General features: G+C 45.7%; 1 protein-coding gene across 1 annotated transcript; it reads left to right on the forward strand.

Moving 5' to 3' along the window:
• Positions 1-6733: 6733 nt before the first annotated feature.
• Positions 6734-17327, forward strand: LOC8041540 (elongation of very long chain fatty acids protein AAEL008004; the record flags this gene model as incomplete). The annotated part of the gene is made up of 3 exons (XM_029969487.4): positions 6734-6766; positions 12363-12386; positions 16428-17327. Coding segments are annotated over 3 exons (957 nt in total), but the record flags the coding sequence as incomplete, so codon positions are not given.
• Between the last annotated feature and the right edge of the window lie 3030 nt (positions 17328-20357).

Consider the following 20357-nt stretch of genomic DNA (forward strand, 5'->3'; position numbering starts at 1 on the left):
GCTTGGTTTGCCAAGCTCTTGTGGTTGATATGGTATTTTTCAGAACTAATGTAAAATGTGACATTTGGGATTTTCTGTTGAAAATGTCAAATATAATAGCCCATGAGAGGCTATCAACGCTCAATAAAAAAATAGCGTGTCGTATTCTGTACTGCACCTTGTTTTGCTTTGTGTCGCATTCTGTTACAACTACTGTACAGATCGTTTATAAATAAGAACAAACGGTGCTGCTCTACTTACTCATTTTATGCATTGTACTTATATAAGAACAACTGGTGTTATTGTTTTATACAATGCATGTGCAAAATTCAATAGTAATGAAATACTGTGGTGAATTTTAATTCTAATTTTTTTCCGAATTGTAATTGAATTTGATGTAACTTACCTCGCACCATCTCGCCCAGGGGTCTTCAAACCTCTTGACTACGGGGTCGGATTGTGGCTTTGCCAGAGTCTCGAGGGCCGGAAAAAAGTGAGTAATTGAAAATTAGGAAAAGCTAAATAAATGAACCTAGATAAGCATGAAAACACAGAAATAAATGCAAGAGAAAGCATTAAAAAAATATAAAGTGGATGAATACATTTACTTCACTTCGAAATTTAATATCTAGCTAATTTTGTAATTACACAACAATTTTCAAAGGAAACTGAGGAGCGTGTTGATTTAACGATGACTGACGCTGAAAGTATAAAACACGCACCTGGGACGGTCGACCAACCTTTCATCTCGCAGCAACATAAATGGTTCCAAATGCATTCTTGCAAGTCCTACACGTCGATAAAAAAAGGGAGAGAAAGGGACGTATGAAGAGGGAGAGCAAAGCAAATAAAATGCGTTTAAAAACAATTGGGAAGTTTCAGCTAAGGTGTCGCCGCCCTGGCGGCCAACCTCAGGAACAAAAAGAGGTGGATTGTTTTGCTGTGTAGTCTCGCAACGTTCGAGACGGACTCTCACAAACAACGCCCGAACTAATATTACGCGACGGTAGTACAATAAACGAGCAACGCAATGTGCAACAAAATCCCACGCGGCAACAGCACGTCGAAGAAAGCACGGCCTGCGTCCTCTCGTCGCGGATCCGACGCTCGAAGAAGACACTGAAAGCGTCTTCTTCGCGGTCTGTGTGAGCTCGGTGGTTCCATGATTTTCACGGAGCTGCCTTCCGACGTGAAAGTGATCGTAAAAAACATAAAAGTCGATGTTATCATCGTCGGTGCTCCCCGCTTGCCGAGACAGCACTATAGCCCTATACGAAAGTTGTCACGGTCGACGGATGATCGACAAGTGCTCCCCTGTAGATTTTGAAGATTGTTTATGTCAACGAAGGTGGGTTGAACGTTTCTTTATTATGGATATAACAGCTTTAAGTACACTATGGGAATCAGGAAGACTTAATCAGGCTTTTAGTGTATACACGCAACGTCTCGGCCATCTCTGCTTTATCGCTTTTGTCCGAAAGCTTTGCACGGTTACCTCTGCAGCTGGCTTGTTTCTTCGAATGCAATTTGCGATTGACGGTGTACTTTTATTAGGATTTGTTTATTGCATATGAAAAGTGTAGAAACGTATATTATTGCTGCATCTTGAGTTCGCTCGATTCCGACCATAGCATAAATACCCCCTAGCAACTTGAAATTCTTCTGTTTGGCGCCAAATAAAGTGATATTGTTTTCAGGATTGTTTCCTCCTTTTATTTGTACCATTGTACAAGGATTGCACATGAGTGCAACGTTTAGCCATACGTATAGCACATAATGTTTGTGGTACCGAGCAAAGTATACGCGAATGGTTCGGTGCTTCTCTGGAGCTATTTGTTCTTGCAAAGAGACAATGTAGCTACCCGTTTTCGGTCGCATTGTTGTATGTCCATAAACAAAATAAAGTTGCATGATGTTCACGAAATTGAATTGATATTAGCCTGCTTGTCTGGTTCGTATTTTCCGGACTTTTTTCGGCGCTTACCCAAGGAGGATATTGACCAACGGTCGTTCGCTCGTGTCACGCGATGTCTTCGACCGCTTGTCGGCGTCTGTACTGTACGGTTTGTTGGCGATCAACACTTAACGTATAAAACAAATTGTGAGACAACATAAATAGCGCTTACCGCAGTGGCACCTTGTGCAGCATTCCTGAGACGTACCACTACATAGCGGCTTATAACAATGGTCGTGGCGTTCGTTTTTTTTTTTCTTTTTTTTTTTTTCATGTTTACGCTGCGCGACCAGTAAGCAGTCGGTGTCCTCAAATGTTCTTGCTGCCCGTGTGTCATCAAACATAAATCGACTGGCCATCGCATCACACTTTGTGTCAGAAGGCTGGTCTTACTGCAACAGAGTGCACGTGGCGAAACGGTCCCCCTTTCCACTCTGCCGGTGCCGATTTTTTTCACTCTTGTTTTGCGTGGCCTGCAGCCACAAGGGGTTTTCATATGTTTGGCTAGCTGCCCGCACATCTTCAAATACGTACTAATGAGATACTGAAGTCGATCGCACAGTATTATCTGCCGCTAAACACGTTGATTCCGATGAGCTGTGATGCCCATGGCGAACCGACCCCCCTATTGACCGCCATCTTTGAACTACGCAGCGCCCCCTACATTCCCCAAAACTTGCGAATAAGAAAGAAGGAAAAGAAGAAAGAATGATTTGCCGTAAAAAAATTGGTCGTCAGATGGGAATGAACATGCAACTAATCCAGTTCTGGCGTCAAGAAATCAATTTCAGTTTTAGAAAGTAGGAAGGCGCGGAAACGTTATTTTGGACAATGTTCATTGTGAATGATTTGATTATTTCTCTACCTTATCTGCTCTTGCGTCCTCCCCCACAATTCTAGTTTGATCGAGAAATGTTGCGCAGCCATGACAGGGGCGCACGACAGGTGGGTCGTATGATTCCGCAGAAGCTCGTGATACTTCTAAGTGGTGCTCTCGAAGCCGGTGGTTGACGCACCTTCGCGTCTGCCCGATGTATTGACCCCCATATTCCAAATAAATGAAATACACCTTATTCTCCACACACGATATGAACTTGTTAACATGCTTAACGGTCCAACTTGGCGGCTTCTATGTCATCGTTGACCCGCTGACGGAACTGTTTCAAACGCAGAGTCTGTTAAAACAATTGGGATCAAGAAAACTCACCGGGCGCATGGAAACTTTGCTACATTCGCGCAGTGCAAAGGACTAATGAAAGTGATAAAAATAGTGCTGACAGCACGAAATAGTTTTGACAGAGGACGCTGGACACAGTGTAAAGTACATAAGAACGCAAAAGAATTTTACCATGTGTCGAATTCGCGTGGTACTCTCCGCGCTCTCTTGAGCGCTCTTTCCAGAGCGTGCGAGGTTCGTGGTTAAGAGAGAGTGCGGTGACCTGATCGGCTGGTTCTATCCGAGGGTACCCCTCTCTCTCAGAGCGCTCCCTAGCACTCCTTTTCTAGCTGTCGGAGTGCGGAGTGGTGCAAGCGTCACGTGGTAGTTAACGGGGATCACGTGGTTTTGTTGACGATGGCAGCGGCAGTCGTCTGCGGTGGTCTGCAGGGTGCGGCGTGACGGCGATGGAAATCTGGTTCTACAAGGTGCGTGTGCATTTTTCGGTGCGAGGATTACAATGGACTGGACGACGTTCGCTTGTGACAGTGACGGGAAAATTGCATAGAAAGTATTCCTAGTGCTTTTACGAGATCGTTTGGCGGTGGTGGATCCGCTAAGCCTAACCGATGAAGAAACAACTCGGAGACCTCTGGCCTGTTTTACCGGGTTTTGTGAACGCCTCAAGGAATTTTCAGGTTTGGTAAAAACGCACTCAAAGGTTTGTATTGTAAAAAATAAAAAGATGAGCCGACTTTACGGGACTATGATTTGTGTCACAAGGTGATACGTGCTATATCCTGTGGTTGCTGCTTGCGCAATATTCCGCTGTGAGAAAAATTCGTTTCTTGAACCCTTTTATATTTGCCTCTTCTGCCGTAGGTATGACCGCCATCGCATCCCATTCACTGTCAAAAACGCGATGAGTTGACAGCTATTTTCAAACAGCGTTCGTTTTAGTCTGCAAAGATTGATACGCAAGCTGCTGATAGTTTTTTTTTTTTTTTTTACATGCCGATGCGTAGAACAGTTTACAGTTTGTCACAGCCGTTGTTTCATCGCGTTGCTAGTGTAAACTTTGCTCAGTCATCCATTTTACGTTGTAAACATTTTTTTTTCATCCATCACCGATGTCGAGAAATTTTACTTCTGTGACTGATTCAGAACGTTAGAGCTCTCTGAGTCAAGCAGTTGTGATCGGCTGAAAATGATCCCTAGTAGCTCTGGCGGCGAGGAGGGGGCACTCTGTCGAATCAAGGTCAGAGGAGAGATGCGACATAAAGCAAGGGACTAATATGGTGACTAATGATGACAATGTTAAATTAAAAAAACATTACTAGACAGCCCGGGTTTCAATGCAATTTCTATCGTTCTTTGTGGCATCTTCGTTTGCGCTATTGGGGCGCGTCGCGGCGCAGTTTCTTTGCGTGTGATGCCCGGCCCCCGGCCTGCGGCCGCGGGCCGCGGGCTGGGATTTTTTGGAAGGACAGCGGCCGCGGCGGGCCGATCAAAAAATTTTTGCGTGCCGGATCTTGCCCGTGGGCCGGAGTTTGGAGAACTTTGATTTAGACTATTCGCCTATGAGCAACATGTAAAACATGTATGCTGCCGTACAAAGGTGAATAGATTAGCAAGGGTTTAGAACAAGATCGTTAAACTACGTACGTTTAGACAATAAGAAGTCACAGAGTTGATGGCCCTGTGTCAGCTACAAAACCATCGCCAATTTAATTTGGAATAACCTATACCTTCACAAATGCTAGAGGAAAAAGCTGTGTCACTGTAGCCTAAGTCATGCTCAGAACCGGGCGTGCTAATACGAACATCCGGATTAGTCATCTCGGGCGAAATATCGGCACACGCTATGCTGACAAAGATCTTTATCACATATTGTACACATGCAACGAGTATGCCGAAGAGAGGCGAACATTATTCTAGATACTCAACCGGTACAGCATATACGCTATCATCACGGAGGCCCTCACCATTCCAGACAAAGCTCGAAATAAACGAACCACGTGCTCCAGGCGACTGTAGGCATCTCGAAGACAATGGACCTCTCGTTAATATTGTAGGCAGTGCTTTCAGGGTTCTTCATCAGCTGCTGGTCGTCAGCACCGTTGCGTAGCTTCAGCATTCAGTCGGCTGAGCAGCATGTGTCAGCAACGTGTGTGGCATGCGCGACTGAGCAGCATGTGTGGAGGCGGAGACTGTTCAGCAATTCTTACATGTCCCATAGCACCTGTAAGTAGATCCACAATATAATATACATCTAGTTTTTTTTTCTACTACCTTCTTGGTATGCCCCTTTCTCTCTTTCGCGCCCTCCCATCTTTTTATCTTTTCAACAACTTTTTCGTTTTTGTAGGATGTAGAAGCTGTCTCGTTATCTAAGAGACTAATTTTAAATTTTGTTTTTAAGAACCCCCTGGTTACTACAAAAGTAAACAAACTTCCACCGGCTATAAAACAACACAAAGAATTTCTGCTGTCTGTAGACCCAGCACACAGCTGCGAGATATTGGAAATAAATTAGCCCGTACCTATTGGAATTGACATTTTACAATATGTAAAAACAAAATGTACAAAAATAAATAAATACAAAGGACGCGACTACACTTCCTTGTGTACCTGTCAAATTTTAACATGGAACAAAAGTAACAAGAAAAAACTACGATGTACTTCCACGCTCATCTTTCGGCAGTAACACTCATCAAACCTCGTGTTACAACCAAGCTCTTTGTTTGACACCATGCTTCTGCACGCCATGCGTCTTCCGTCCTTCAAGTCCTTGAGTTCATGTACGGCATGACGTCGAAAGCCATAAGAAATTAAAAATCTCCAAGCACGAATGGGTATGTATGCCTTCCTGGTACGTGACAGATGATTGACCCTGACGGATACCTGGAGCGCAGTTTTTATTTTTTTTCGAGGGTCAAGGTGTTTGAGAGAGAGAGATTGAGAGAGCAGTGTGTAGACCGTGTGGCCATTGTCGTACGGTTCCTTGTACGCGAGGTCCCGCAGATTGCATACGCTTTAATGAGTGTCTCTCCAAGCTTAAATGCTGATCGGCTTTTCGGTGTTCATTGTAAACGAGTCTTGGATTGTATTACACCGAATTAACAAGTGTAGGACATCTGGCGCACAACTTGCGTAAGGTTGTCAGCAACAACAGTGTCCTGTGCAACAGGTAAGCACCCACCGGTTTCAGTGTGTTATATTCAAAATATCAACCAAGCCAAAAAAAAACAAAAACACTGTTGTTATATTATAAAAGGATCTAAGCGTTGCTGAACGCTAAGCCTTTTTTTGTCTAATTGTAACAGTAGCGGTCCTTACCAGACACCAAAATTTCAGAGATTGTCATTGTCTGATTTAAAAGTTATAAGCAATAGTCGGAAATTTTTAATGAGAAAATGGTGGCCGACGGAACCCACGTCTACATGAAGCTGAATTACAAAAGCGGCCAAGAAGAAATTTAATTTTTTTTCCGTTTAGACAAAAATATCACTTATAACACTTGAAAAAAAGAAAAAAAACACTGGAAATCTCTGAAACTTTGGCATCTTGTGCGGACCGGTAGCGCTGCGCTGAGGCGGAGAGCAAGCGTTAGGCGATGCGTAGTTTATTTTCGCGGTGAAAAAAAAAACAAAAAAAAAAAACAAAAAAAAAAACAAGCATTTCAAATATTTTTTTGGGACACAGTGTGTGTTGCCTCGAAAGGAAATACCTCATACGTATGCATTTAACTTTTAAAGAATTGTCCGTTTAAAGTTTGCCGAAGTATATGGCAAAGCAAAGAGCGTAATAATCGTTTGAAGTATGCCTCTGTGCCAATTACAGTAGGGTGTTTAAACGTCAGATCGTGCACTGATAAGAAGTCATATTTGTTTTCCAATTATGTAAAAAAATATACGTTAAAGCCATGTTCCTGGAAGAAGCATTCATCTGTATGGAAACGCTGTGGCTAATTTTCTTCCAGAGATATGCAGTTTTAAAGCTCGAGTCGTGGAGATTGCCAAGGTTTCACTTTGGTACTTTGCACAGCCGTCAATTTCACACTGAAGAATGTACGCAATAATAATTTGTTGTACTTATTTTATGAAAGGTTTACGACGTGTACACGAAATATAAGAAACTGAAATAAAAAAAAAATTGTATGCAAAAATACTTGATGAAACATGTGAAGTAAATATGTTTTAGAGGCACATTCGCAAATGAGTTGCGATCTACTTTATACGAAACCAAGCAAAATACATCAATATTATAATCTTTAAATGCATTTTACGAATATATAAAAATATGCTTAGCCATTGTTGTACAGGGTCCGATCGAGAAAAGTAAACCTTATTTTTCGGCCCGCGTAAAAAAACCACGCATCGCAGAACGCTCAAACTCCGCCAGAATGTAGCCCTAACGGCAGGGACTCAAACCGTAACCGTAACCGAAACCGAAAACCGTTTAGGAACGAAATTTTTTCTGTAACCGGAACCGGAACGAAACCGTTATTTGATATTTATAAAAACCGTAACCGTAACCGGAACCGCAAATTATTCACCGGTAACCGGTTTTAACCAATATTAACCGAAAAATAAACTATTAGTTTTTCTGAAGTATGACCTGGAGGAGGGATCTTAAATTGTTGTGGCCATTTGACAGAGAGACTGTCAGCGAGTGGTGCATCTGGTTACATATTTCCATTCAATCTGACTTTAGGATTAAGAATACTCAGATTGAATTAGTGGTCGAGCTTATAATTAAAAAAAATTCTATATTTCTAAATCTGCCACACTCCTACATCGCTACATGTATTCAGTACGTGTCGCTTTCAGTGTAATAACTAATAAGTTCGAATTCTCAGATGTCCATCCAACTCGGTTCTATCAAAACCACCGATGTTCCTGACATACAGTAGCCAGTATAAAGAAACGAGGTAAATTGGCTATCATGCAGAGCTGGCGGAAAAGAAAACCTGGGCCCGTTTGCTCGAAGCGCTAACCGCGGCTAAAGTTAGCAGCAGTACCTAGGAGAGGGAGTTTAAAATCACGTGACTGGGGGCTGGGATGCCGGGAAGCATGGCGGCGCCCCGGTGCGTGAGCGCCGCTCGCTTTGTAACTAATATGTCGTTGTAGCTGCACTATCGGGCGCGTTAGTCAGCAACGAATGGTGCAGGAGGCTTTCGCTTTGCCTTACCTCGCTTAAATCGCAAAGCACGAGCAATGACTTCGCGGCATTTGTTGCATAGTCTTTCGATTCTGGCCTTTCTAAGCCTAAATGAACGCGATAAGTGTCGGCATGGCAACGTCTTTGGAAAGCGGATTGCCTTGACTCAATCGACCGGATATTAATAGTACACAAAAGAAGACCAGCGTCCCGCCCCGACAGACCTTTTTCTAAATTACCCAAGCATCGAGACGAACGCTGGAAGTGTAATTCTATGGTCCGCGCTCGCTGTCCTTCCTCTTATAAAAGATTCGAAGTAAATAATCATTATAAGACTTGGGCGAACGCGCGTGCAAGGCAAAATTTGTTTTAGACTTTTTCCTTTAGAACGATAGGCCCGTAGCTCACAAGTTTTGAGCAGCGCTGCAGGCGAGCAAAATAGAATATTTGGCTCGCGTTTCGAACATGCATCAATACGCTTCCCCACTAGAGTTTTTTCTACTCAGTTCCATTCTAAGTTCCAGCGTAGCAGAGGCTACAAGAGCGAGCTGCGAGCTTTCCGCGTCCCTGCCCAGCACGCGCGCTCGTGCAGTGCGAGCATCGTTCAGGATGACGCGCTTTTCCGAGTAGCTTCGGCTTCACTATCACGTAAAGTGAAATATATGTGCTCGCGGAAGCTGTGAAAGAAAGCAAATATGAAAGGAATGTTTAATGGAACGCTGCGGCCGCAAGCAGCATAATTCTGTTCTTTTCTTTTTTTACTTTTTTTAGACGTTTTGTTACCGCACATCTACAGATGCTGACAGCGGCTTGTATTCGAACGTGGCACGTGCAAAATCGAACGTTACAGCGCCACGCGGATGATGCAGCCAGCAAAACTTGGTTGCGTCTTGCGTAAGTCTTCCGGACGCGCTCGCGCCCCCTGCCCAGAGCAACGGGTATATTACTACTGCATACGCCAGCACGCGCAATGCCTGCAACTACACTCGTAGCATGCACCTCGGTGCTTGGGAAATTTGTGTGCTATCAATACAAGGCCGATTGAGTCAAGGCAATCCACTTTCCAAAGACGTTTCCATGCATGCCGACAATTATCGTGTTCATTTAGGCTTAAGAATGGCCAGAATCAAAATACTATCTAAAAATTGCGGCGAGGTCATTGCTCATGCTTTGCGATTTAAGTGAGGTAAGGCAAAGCGAAAGCCTCCTGCACCATTAGTTACTGACAAACGCGCGCGATATTGCAGCTACAACGACATATTAGTTCCGAAGCGAGCGGCGCTCACTTTGCGGGGCACCGCCATGTTTTCCCGCATCCCTACCGATCCCTGTCACATGATCTCAGAATCCCTCTCCTAGGTACTGCGGCTAACTTTAGCCGCGGTTAGCGCTTCGAGCAAACGGGCCCTAAAGCCCCTGTATCCTGGGAAAAGTGGCGCCTTCATTTTTGTGGAAACGCGCGAGACACGTTCAGCGCGCCACTTCTGGAAAGAACATGGCGTCTGAAATCTAGCTCAGTGCTGCGCTGTGCCGCCATGACCTTCCCAGGGGATGCACGTTGCACGTGCCTCGTGCATCGACGCACTTTGCGCTACTTTTGAAACATGAAGGGGCTTTAATGGGCCCTGCTGTTCATTAATAATGTTTATGTTGTTCATTTAGTGTGAAACGTGTCGCGAGTGACGATTTTGAAACAACACAGAAAGAAAAAAAAAAGTCAGGGGTTTGACATTGGCGTTTTGTATTATATATACAATATATATATATATATGCTCGGGCTGAGAGTGGTGGAAGGAGCGAGGAAACGTCAGAAGGGTGTCCGAGTTTTTTTATTTTCCTTCCCGCGCCGAGACCCTTCTTCAAACCGAGTGGCACCCGCCGCCTAAAGCCCCTTCATGTTTCAAAAGTAGCGCAATGTTCGTCGATGCACAAGGCACGTGCAACGTGCAGCCCTTGGGAAGATCATGGCGGCACAGCGCAACACTTAGCTATTTCAGACGGCATGAATTTCCCAGAAGTAGCGCGTCGCACGTGCCTCGAGCATTTAACAACAATGAACGGCGCCACTTTTCCCAGGATAGAGGGGCTTTACCGTCGCCGGCACTGCCACGCCTCTCAGCTTCTCAACATGACAAAAGAAAAAGCCAAGGAGAAGGATGCCTCCTCGTCAAACGCCTCAACGCGCCACCCTCGTCCAACAGACATGGGATGCAATTTCTGCCTCCTTCGCCTGAACCTTGGGAGCTGCCCTGCTTCCAATCGTCGATGGCCTGGCCAATCTCGCCCACACGGCCAGCAGTCTCAACAGTCTCTCTCGCAAAACTGTGAACGCGAGCTATTCGAACGTCGGCACGTTGAGCTCAAACATCCACAGACGCGCCGAGAGATCGCTTCCAGCATCGCCGGAGGCCTCCCCCTGCCACCGCCGGAGGTATGGCTTCTACGAGAATCATTTCTACAAGAGCCACCAGCGCAATTCAACTACCTCTGATAGAGCCCCCCCCCACCCATGCCGGAGCGAGGGTCCGTCATGCCTACGACATTCTGAGCGACCTCGCCTAGGACACCATAAGTTTCTCCACGAGAGATGTCCATGAGATCAGGCATCTCCCCCGCCATCGGTTCTACTGGGATGACATGCTCCCCGAACACCAGCACCTCATTTTCGATAGACTGGAACTCTTCCACGTCGTCGCGAGAGGGAACTGTAGGACGGCAGTCCTATCCCAGACGTCGAGGATTCGAGTCTGAGGTTTTCAGAGAGCTCCCCGACCAGCTACCCAACCAGCCTCGACGCGGACGCCACACGCCTCGTGCTCCCGCGCACACCAGCTACCGCCCAGACACCAAGTCGAAGAGGCCCCCTAATCGTGAGTCCGGCAGCTACGCTGAGTCTTCGAAACCCACCAGTGCCGTCATCGACGGCACAGTCGTCTCCTCGACGCTCCTGTGCGTTTTTCCTGTCGAGGACATTCTCGCCCATGCTCTTTGCGAGGCTGGCGTCTCGGCCGACCGTGCCCGAGCTTGATCTTGGAACGAAGAAAACGACCCAATGGATCCCGACTCGACAACCACCGCCACCGAGCGAATCCTGGAGTGGCTCAGCAGGACCGACAGTCATTGAGCCCCACGCCGATGACGGCTCCTTCGACACGTACGATGGCAAGGAGGAAAACCACACCAACACAAAGGAACACACTACAGACAAACAAAGCGTCGTCGAAGACTCTCAGTCGGACCTGGGTAGCACTGCCTACAAGTCAAAAGCGACGGGACCTACACCGCCAGTCCACTCGACCCAGCAGGCACCTGAAGTCGACTGGGCAGTGTTTAGTGAGGCAAGTAGTTTTCACGGGCCGCCCGACTACGGCGGACTTTCCATTCGCTGCACGAAGGCTTCTTGCCTCACGGCCCGCCCAGCCCAGCTCTCAATTTTATTACTTCATTCCACTTAGCAGTATTTTACTAGTGGATGGCTGTAGTTCTGTTCCTTCCTTCAGTGAAGCGAAGACTCGCCTGCATGTATGAGGTTGAAATCAACTGTAGCGACGAGAAAGTGCGAATGGTTCTTCCAGCATCAAGTGGGAACTTTCTTAGGGTAATTGTTTATAAATGGTGCCAAACAACAGAGTAGCGGTGTTTATTTTAATTTTTATTATATAGAACGCGATGATCCCCGAGTACTAGAAGTAACATGTATGCTCGGGCATCAAACTAAATAATGTAAGTAGATGTAGTGAACAAGAGTTGGAGCTAGGAACGTGTACAACTTCTGACCAATTAGAAGTATTAAGACGTCTCTAGGTTCCTTGTATTTCACGTTATTGGATATCTGAGACTACTTTAAAGAGTTTTTTCTAAAATGGCTGTCTAGCATTTCAATTAGACAAATTATTGGAAAAACCGAAAATAAACCGTTTTTTATGAACGTGTAACCGGTAACCGAAACCGTAAAAATTAAAACCGTAAAAAACCGAAACGAAACCGTTATCAACAGGAAGCGGTAACCGTAACCGTAACCGAAACGTTATATTTTTCGGTTTGAGTCCCTGCCTAACGGTCCAAGCAAGCTGCCAAAGTTTCAGTACATGAGCTTACCTGGATCAAAAGATAAAAGAAAAAAAAAACAAAAAAAAAAAAAACGAGAAATCTCTACGGGGAGGCTCCGACCACGGAGAGACGCAGACGGAGGCCGTCTGCTTTGCGTTGCATCGCATAGGTGGCGCCACCACCTATGCGGGTTGGCGGGTTATCACGGGCATCTGCCGGGCTTGGCGGCAAATTCGGAATTGTTCTCCATCATTTCTGAAGTTTCACTTACGCACTGCTTTTCATTGCAACGGAAATAAAGATTACACGCTCTAATTTGTGATACTTCGGTGCATTTGCTCAGGCATAACATTTCTTCATGCTAATTATTTTAGCAGATGTCGTCTGCTTTGCTCTTCGCAAACCCGAACGCCGGCTCTCCTGTTGATTACTTTTAGTCTCTACCGTGTTTCGCTGCACTTTCCTACCTGATGAGGCAATTATCCCAAAAGCAACGCGCGGACGTCGTGGTTTCGTATTTAAAGCGCAGAAGCTTTAAGGATGCTCGCCGCCGATACCGTCGAGTGTACCGTTCCAGGCCGCGGTCAAAAAGAACCATCTGGAAGTGGGTCCAGCGTTTTGGCGCAGTGGGCAGCGACGCGAACAAGAACACGTCTTCGCCAACACGCAAGAGAAAGAGCAGCTCGCGTACGGGATCATGGGTGCTTTCGAAGCGGACCCGCACCTGTCAACGAAGAGAGCGGCGAGTTTGTGTGGAGTTTCAGATTACACTGTGCGCCGGATTCTTCGCCGGCACAACCTGCATGCCTACAAGGTTTGCGTTCTCCACGAGCTGAAGCCTGAAGACTATGAAAGACGGCTCAATTTTTGCCGCGAAGAGATCCTAAGGATCGCGGCCAACCCCTCCCATCTGGACTTCCTTCTGTTCTCGGACGAGGCTGTCTTTCACCTCGACGGAAAAGTCAACGCTCAGAACTGCCGGTACTGGAGCAACGGCAACCCGCACTGGACTATGGAGAAGTTTCAGTACCCTCCCAAGGTAACTGTCTGGCGCGGGATCTGGAGGGAGGGTGTTGTTGGGCCTTTTTTTCTCGATGAGTCTGTGACGGGCAGAAGTTATCTGCGCACGTTGAAAGAGGAGTTTCTTTCCGAGCTCGAGGCCCTCCACATTCAACGACAAGTTTGCGTATTCATGCAAGATGGAGCGCCACCACACTGGTGGACCTCCGTCAGGAAATGGTAAAGTGAGACCATTCCTGGAGGCTGGATGGGAAAAGGCTCGCCTAGCATGCCATGGCCACCGCGATCCCCTGACCTAACAATCTGTGATCTTTTTGTAAGGGGGGTTCATCAAGTCACAGGTCTACACCGGCTGAATCTCCACCCTCGACATCCTCAAGCAACGCATTGAGGCTGCGTTTCTGCTCATTACGGACGAAATGAGAGCTGCGGCGTTTGTCGAATACGAGGCGAGACTTGGACGTTGCACCTGGCAATAGGTCACGTTGAGGCAGAACCGTGGGACTACGGTGATGCCTTCCAGTGCCTGCCCCTGACGCACTCCACATACTTTCATCTGGAAGCATGAATAGCTTCCGCCATGTGCGCGGTCTTTTCCCGTTTTTATTTCGTTTACCTCTGACAAATGGCCATTTTTAGGGCTACCAATTACGGCTGTCGGCTGCTGAGCTACTGCTGCTCGGCGCTCTCCCGTGTCTCTCTCATCTGGTGTCTCCGGACCATGCAAAAAGTCAAACTTGTTGTTTGACGGGGCAGCTTAATTGTCCAGCATTTAATCCAAATACCAGCAAACCAAAAGCACTGAAATCCTTTAATAATATTAATCATAATAAATTCGAACGTGTTCGAGACTCGACATAATGAGTAAACCGGGTCACAAAGTCGCTGACTTGGCATCTTCTGACTCTCCCTTTTTTAATTTTCATTGCCAACAAAAAACAGAAAAAAAGAAAAAAGCACTAAGTACGCAAACATAGAAAACGGTACAGAAGTTAAAAAAAGGAAAATATATTGGCCCAACTGAAGTTCATCTGCAATCGAAAGGAGGCTCCTCTGAAGGCGGAGCCCAAATATTGTAACTTTCAATAAATTAATTACGATATAAACGATTTATTGGCAGTGAGCAGACTTGGCCACTAGAGGAAGCTACCACGTTCATACCGAACTTCACATAATCTGCAGCACCAAGTGTCGAAGGTGCTACCGAACGAGAAGAATAGGTGCATCGCGGTGTTCGGGTTTGCGAAGAGCAAAGCAGACGACATCTGCTAAAATAATTAGCACGAAGAAATGTTATGCCTGAGAAAATGCACCGAAGTATCACAAATTAGAGCGTGTATTCTTTATTTCCGTTGCAGTGAAAAGCAGTGCGCAAGTGAAATTTAAAAATGATAGAGAACAATTTCGAATTTGCCGCCCAGCCCGGCAGATGCCCGTGATAACCCGCCAGCCCGCATAGGTGGTGGCGCCACCTATGCGATGCAACGCAAAGCAGACGGCCTCCGTCCACGACAAACTCTGTGCCTCCGTCTTCGTCTCCCCGTAGAGATTTCTTGTTTTTTTCTTTTATTTTTTGATCCAGGTAATCTCATGTTCTGAAACTTTGGCATCTTGCTTGGACCGCTAGGGTTACATTCTGGCGGAGTTTGAGCGTTCTGCGATGCGTAGTTTTTCTATGTGGGCAGAAAAGTAGGGTTTACTTTTCTCGATCGGACCCTGTAGTTCTCTTATTGTTGCCGAAACGCAGGTCATTTCTCTAAAAGTGGCAAAATTGCGCGTCAATATTTAAATAACGCCACTTTTTAATTTTTCTTAAACTTGATTTAACGATTTTAAGTGACTGGAATTTATGGCAAAATTGAGTAACATATGACCTCCTTAGAGGCCGACGTAGAACCTCGGTTTTCTGCAGGGAAGGGAATCCTTTTAGCGCTCCCCTCTCCTAAGCTGCGAGGGGAGCAAAGCTGGGGCAAGGTAAAAGGTGGAGAGGGTATAAGAAGGGAGGGGGCGGGCAAAAGTGGAAAGTGTGAAGTGTGCGTCGGCTTTTAAGAGAAAAACAACAACAAACCTTTACTCAAATTAAGCTAGGTTTTCTTCATTATAGTGGCTTTCCTGTGCGACGTCCGCTCCAAGGAGACATTTCTTGCAACGGACAATGCAGTACAGTGCTGCTTTTCTATCGTAGGGTACATTAAGTCATGCTGTCCCTAGCTTCCTTGGTTTTATATTTGTGTTTTCTTGCGTTGCCTCCTCCTCCCCCCCCCCCCCCCCTTCCACGGGTCATTAGCGGACGAACGACTGTGGATGGACACCACTGCTGCCGGCAGTTGAGAACTGTGCACAGCACATAACCGTGAAGCCCAAAGCCTTCGCACTTGGAAGTTATCACCGTAAAAACAAAGCGAGAAAATAGTATATGGAGAGTCGGTATTTCGGTGTTCAATTTGTTTGTGACGACAAACAAACCAGTCTAACCTTTCTAAGTACTCATGCTTACCCATTGAAATACACATAGAAGTTGATAACCACAAGGGTTTTATTGTTGGGTGCTTCCATGACAGTGTTGGTCAGGGTCATATTGCATATTTCTGTAAAATATAAACTATATGAAAGTCACGTCCTTGTGAAAAGCACTCAGGTATACATAGAAAATGTTTCAAGAAATCACGAAATGCGGGCGAAATCTTTGCTGTGAAATGTACGCATTGCACAGAAAAAGGGCTGATGTAATATTCGTTCGTGGCATATGGCAAATTTAGGAAACAAATAAATGTTTTTATCATTACGGTAATAATTACTTATAGTAATTCACTTTATAATTAATTATTTTAAAGGTTCTACTTCAATGACAAGCATAGTGGGCACAATGAAAAAAAAAAGTATTTTATCCCCCCCGATTATAAATATATAAAGCATGCGCAGTTTTTTACGGCGTTTCGTAAAATACGCTTAATGTGGAGATGTTCAAAAAAAAAAAAAAAAAGGGGGGGGGGGGGGGAGAGGTCTTAGGAGGCAACGCAAGGAAACATAAATAGAAACCTAAACTAGGGACACCATACCTTTCTACATCCTTTTTTTTCCCCATTTTTTCGGTCCAAATTTTAGCGTGATCAAGAAGCTGCAGTGGAGATGGAGGCCAATGGGACGCTACACGTGAACCCCATCACATTCCTGAGAAGGATCCAAGAAATGGGAGACCCCAGGACCAGAGAATACCCTCTTGTTGTCAACCCCTTGTTTGTTTTCCCGCTGATTCTATCGTACCTATACTTTGTCAAGCGCGCAGGTCCACGCTTGATGAAGAACAGAGCGCCTTTCAAGATTGTCAACCTGATTCGCTGCTACAACCTCGCCATGGTCGCACTAAACGCCAGGTTTTTCTACATCGTCCTAAGCAACACCTACCTTCCAGGAGGACGCTACAACCTTTGGTGCCAAGGAATCACAGGCTATATGGACGATGAGCTCGTCGGTGTCTATAGGAGCGGCTGGTGGTACGTCGCAGTGCGCTATGCCGACTTACTAGACACCGTCTTTTTTGTGCTCCGAAAGAAGTTCACGCACATCACGCATCTGCACGTCATCCACCATTCGCTGGTGGCAGTGAATGCCTGGTTCTGGACTCTGTTCGCTCCAGAAGGCCAGCCTGCTTTGGGCCTCGTCATGAATACCTTCGTGCATACCGTCATGTACTCTTACTACCTCCTCGCCACCTTCGGTCCCACAGTACGGCCCTACCTCTGGTGGAAGAGGTACCTCACATCGATACAGATTGTGCAGATCGTCATCTACATTGCCCACATGTCCATTCCCTTGTTCGTGGATTGTGACTTCCCCAGATACCTGATCCACATCGCGAATGCTCAGACGCTCCTCCTCTTGGGTTTATTTCTGAACTTCTACGTCCAGTCGTACTCCAGGAAAAATGGGTCGTTGCCTAAAAACTTGACTTTAGCTAACTGCGATGATGTTTCTCAGGAGCGTCATAGCGGGAAGCAGGATTAAGAGGTTAGACATGTCAAACTTCACCATCAAACTTTGATCTGAACATCTCCGCCGTTAATAAAAGATTGCCTGTCATGCACTGCCTGACCCTTAGTAGTTGTTGATATGGTTCACAGATCTTCAAAAGATCCTCTAAGGATTATTCTCAAATGCAAGACGCAGAAAAAAAAAAAGAAAACAAAGAAGAAAAAAAAAAAAACTGCTTCGACAACTAAGCTTTTCAAACGTTCAGACTCCTATGTCTGATGTGCTCAGTTTTTTTTTCTTTTTCTGGCAGGTCTCAATCTAGCAGAGTCGGAGTTTCAGAAGTACCGCGTCCCCCTGACTAAAGAGCACGCTGACTTTGTGGACATCGTTTACACCAGTATGGGCAATAAGAGCTTGATAGACAGAATACGGGAGAAGTAATTCCTGTGCAGCATGACCATCGACTGTGGACACATTGATTCTGACCCTAACGACTGAGCACACCAACCCGGATGCTCTATTTCTGACCTTAAGTTTTGTTTCCCAACAGAAAAAGGAAGATACGAATTAATATAAACAGTTCTGTACACAGCATTCAATATGTCACCACGTACACTTTTGAACCGCTTTACACGACGGCCCAATTACCAAACGGGATGTTCACTTCGTGAAAAAAGTTTAGAAATTATAAGCCAAAGACTAAGCAAGCACTTCGCCTATGGTCTACAAAACCATACGCCAAATGCACAGCGTCATTTAGTGGGGTGCCGAAGAACATGCTCCGTCAAACAAGTTGGCTTCGGCGATGGCAAAAGCCAGGGAGCGAAAGCGTAGTTCCAAAGAATCCTTCGCTCGCACAGTCACGCGCGCAGAGAAAGCGCTTTCGAAAACCAAGCGCCCGCGCCCGTGCTTTTGCCGGTACTCAAAGCCAAATTTAGAGCTGAGGTGTACGTTCCGCCATGTTGGATGCGGCGAGAAACCAGCAATCGGCGGGGCGAGGAGCTCGCACATATGCAAGAAGGGCTTGAAACAATGCTAAACCGTAGCTCGCCCGGGGGGGGGGGGGGGGAGGATTGATGACGGTGAGCAGTAGATCTTGATTGTTACCGTCAAAGCTACGAAATTGACAAACAGAAAAGGAATCTCGATGCAACAAAGATGGCAGCGCACAGAGTGCTGCCAGGCGGTCGAACAATTTTCGCATTTGGTCTTGTCAAGCATAATTTATTACCCACTTTCTAGAATTGATGAGAAACAAGGAGCATTGTCAAAAGCAATATACTTTCATGACGATAATAATCCCGGGAGAAGGCGAAAAAGAGGGACAAAGGACAAACACATATCTCCAAACACAGCTTTGTCCCTCTTGTCCCCCTTCTCCAGGGAGTATTATCGTCATTCTTGTCCAGCTCGCTTCCACCTTTGCATCTAATTGCATCATAATCATATACCTTCACACTATTTTAAAACCATTCAACTCGAGGGAAGGATTTTGTTGAAAATTAGACGTTTACAATTCTCTGTAATGCCGAATCAGAACGCAGCTCTTCAGGAGGAGGAAGGGAGGGTACGAAGGGGAGGGTATGTCCCTGCTCCCCCTCCGTACCCTCCCCTTCTCCTCTCCTGCTCCCCTCCCATTTAGCGAAAAATTTATAGCGAAATTTGCCGCTAAATTAAGCGAAAATTAATCAACAATTTCCCGCTAAATTTAGCGGGGAAACTCAATTGGTGTAGAGGTCCCGTGGTATCAATTTCCTTGCTAATTTTAGCGGAAAAATTTTCACAAAAATTTTCCGCTAAATTTGGCGTGACGTCAATATGGGACACGCCCCGTAATGCAACGTGTGGTTACGCCGACGCCGACGCTGGCAGCGACGACGCTCAACCCGGAAACGGGCGCCTTAGAGCTGCGCTCTGAAAAAAGAAAGTGGGCGACATGAATAGTCCGTGTAAAATAGAGCTAGGGAAAATCAGGATGGACCTCCATAACGTGATGAAGCGTCAAAAGTCCCGATTCAAGCTCAGCTTCTCACTTGGTCAGGCCGCCGACCTAATTAGATCAATTTAGACAAGACGGGGATACCTTGTCTTGTCCCGAAACCGCTTTTAAGGTCTAGAACACCCACCCCTTCGGAGCAAAGGGTTTACCGGCTGATGGAAGAGATTTTTCTCAACAAGCGTCGTGTCAGCTCTTCAACCCTCCAGTCCCATAGAAAACGTCCACTTCTTACTCTGAGCCTGCACAAAATCCATGGCAGCATCTTCCGCTGCCACAAAAAGTTCGGTTCAACAAACCGGGAGCAAAAAAGCACAGGGGCCTCGCAAAGACCGCGAACAGTTAGCTGCGCAGCAGTGTAAATGTTATTGGAGATATTTCTAGTGGCCCCTATTATGCAAAGGTAATAACTTCATAACCGATCACCCAAAAGATCACCACTACGCTCCTACACCAATGCTGCACTGTAAACCAGTCAAAACGCGACTTGTTTGTCTTCCTTTAATATGTTTATGCAATGAGAAGAGCAAGGATGGACAGTATTTCAAATACAAGTATTTGAAATAGGTATTTCAAATACTTTGTGTATTTTGCATTTGTATTTAATTACAAATTCGGTAATGTATTTGACGTGTTTATTTAAATTCTAAAACGTGGGTATTTCAAATACAATTGTAATTAAATATAATTTTGTGGGCAAAATACATCCCTCAAATTTATTGCCACTGTCCAGAGCAAGAAGAAAACTAAGTTCTGCACCGAATGCATTGTCTCTCAATCAAGCACAAGCGTTTAATGACTTTGTTATTACGGTGCTACTCCAGGGCAAGAATAGTGACGAAATCGTAGTTCACAGGCAGACTGGCTAAATAAGTGCCTGTGACAATTTGTGATGCTTTTCAGCCTGATTTCCATCCATATTTTTGCCTGGAACGTTTTAAATGCGCGGGTCGTCCAGATTTTCGTAACTGGTGCGAGTTGCAACAATAAAAAATTCCCTAGCTAGTGCTGCGCGTCTTGGTCGTCTCGGTTCTTTGTTGGTCTATATCAAAATGTAATCGACAAAA

Source organism: Ixodes scapularis, unplaced genomic scaffold (genome assembly GCF_016920785.2).
Source record: "Ixodes scapularis isolate PalLabHiFi unplaced genomic scaffold, ASM1692078v2 PGA_scaffold7__128_contigs__length_106722199, whole genome shotgun sequence".
NCBI classification, from domain to species: Eukaryota; Metazoa; Arthropoda; class Arachnida; order Ixodida; family Ixodidae; genus Ixodes; species Ixodes scapularis.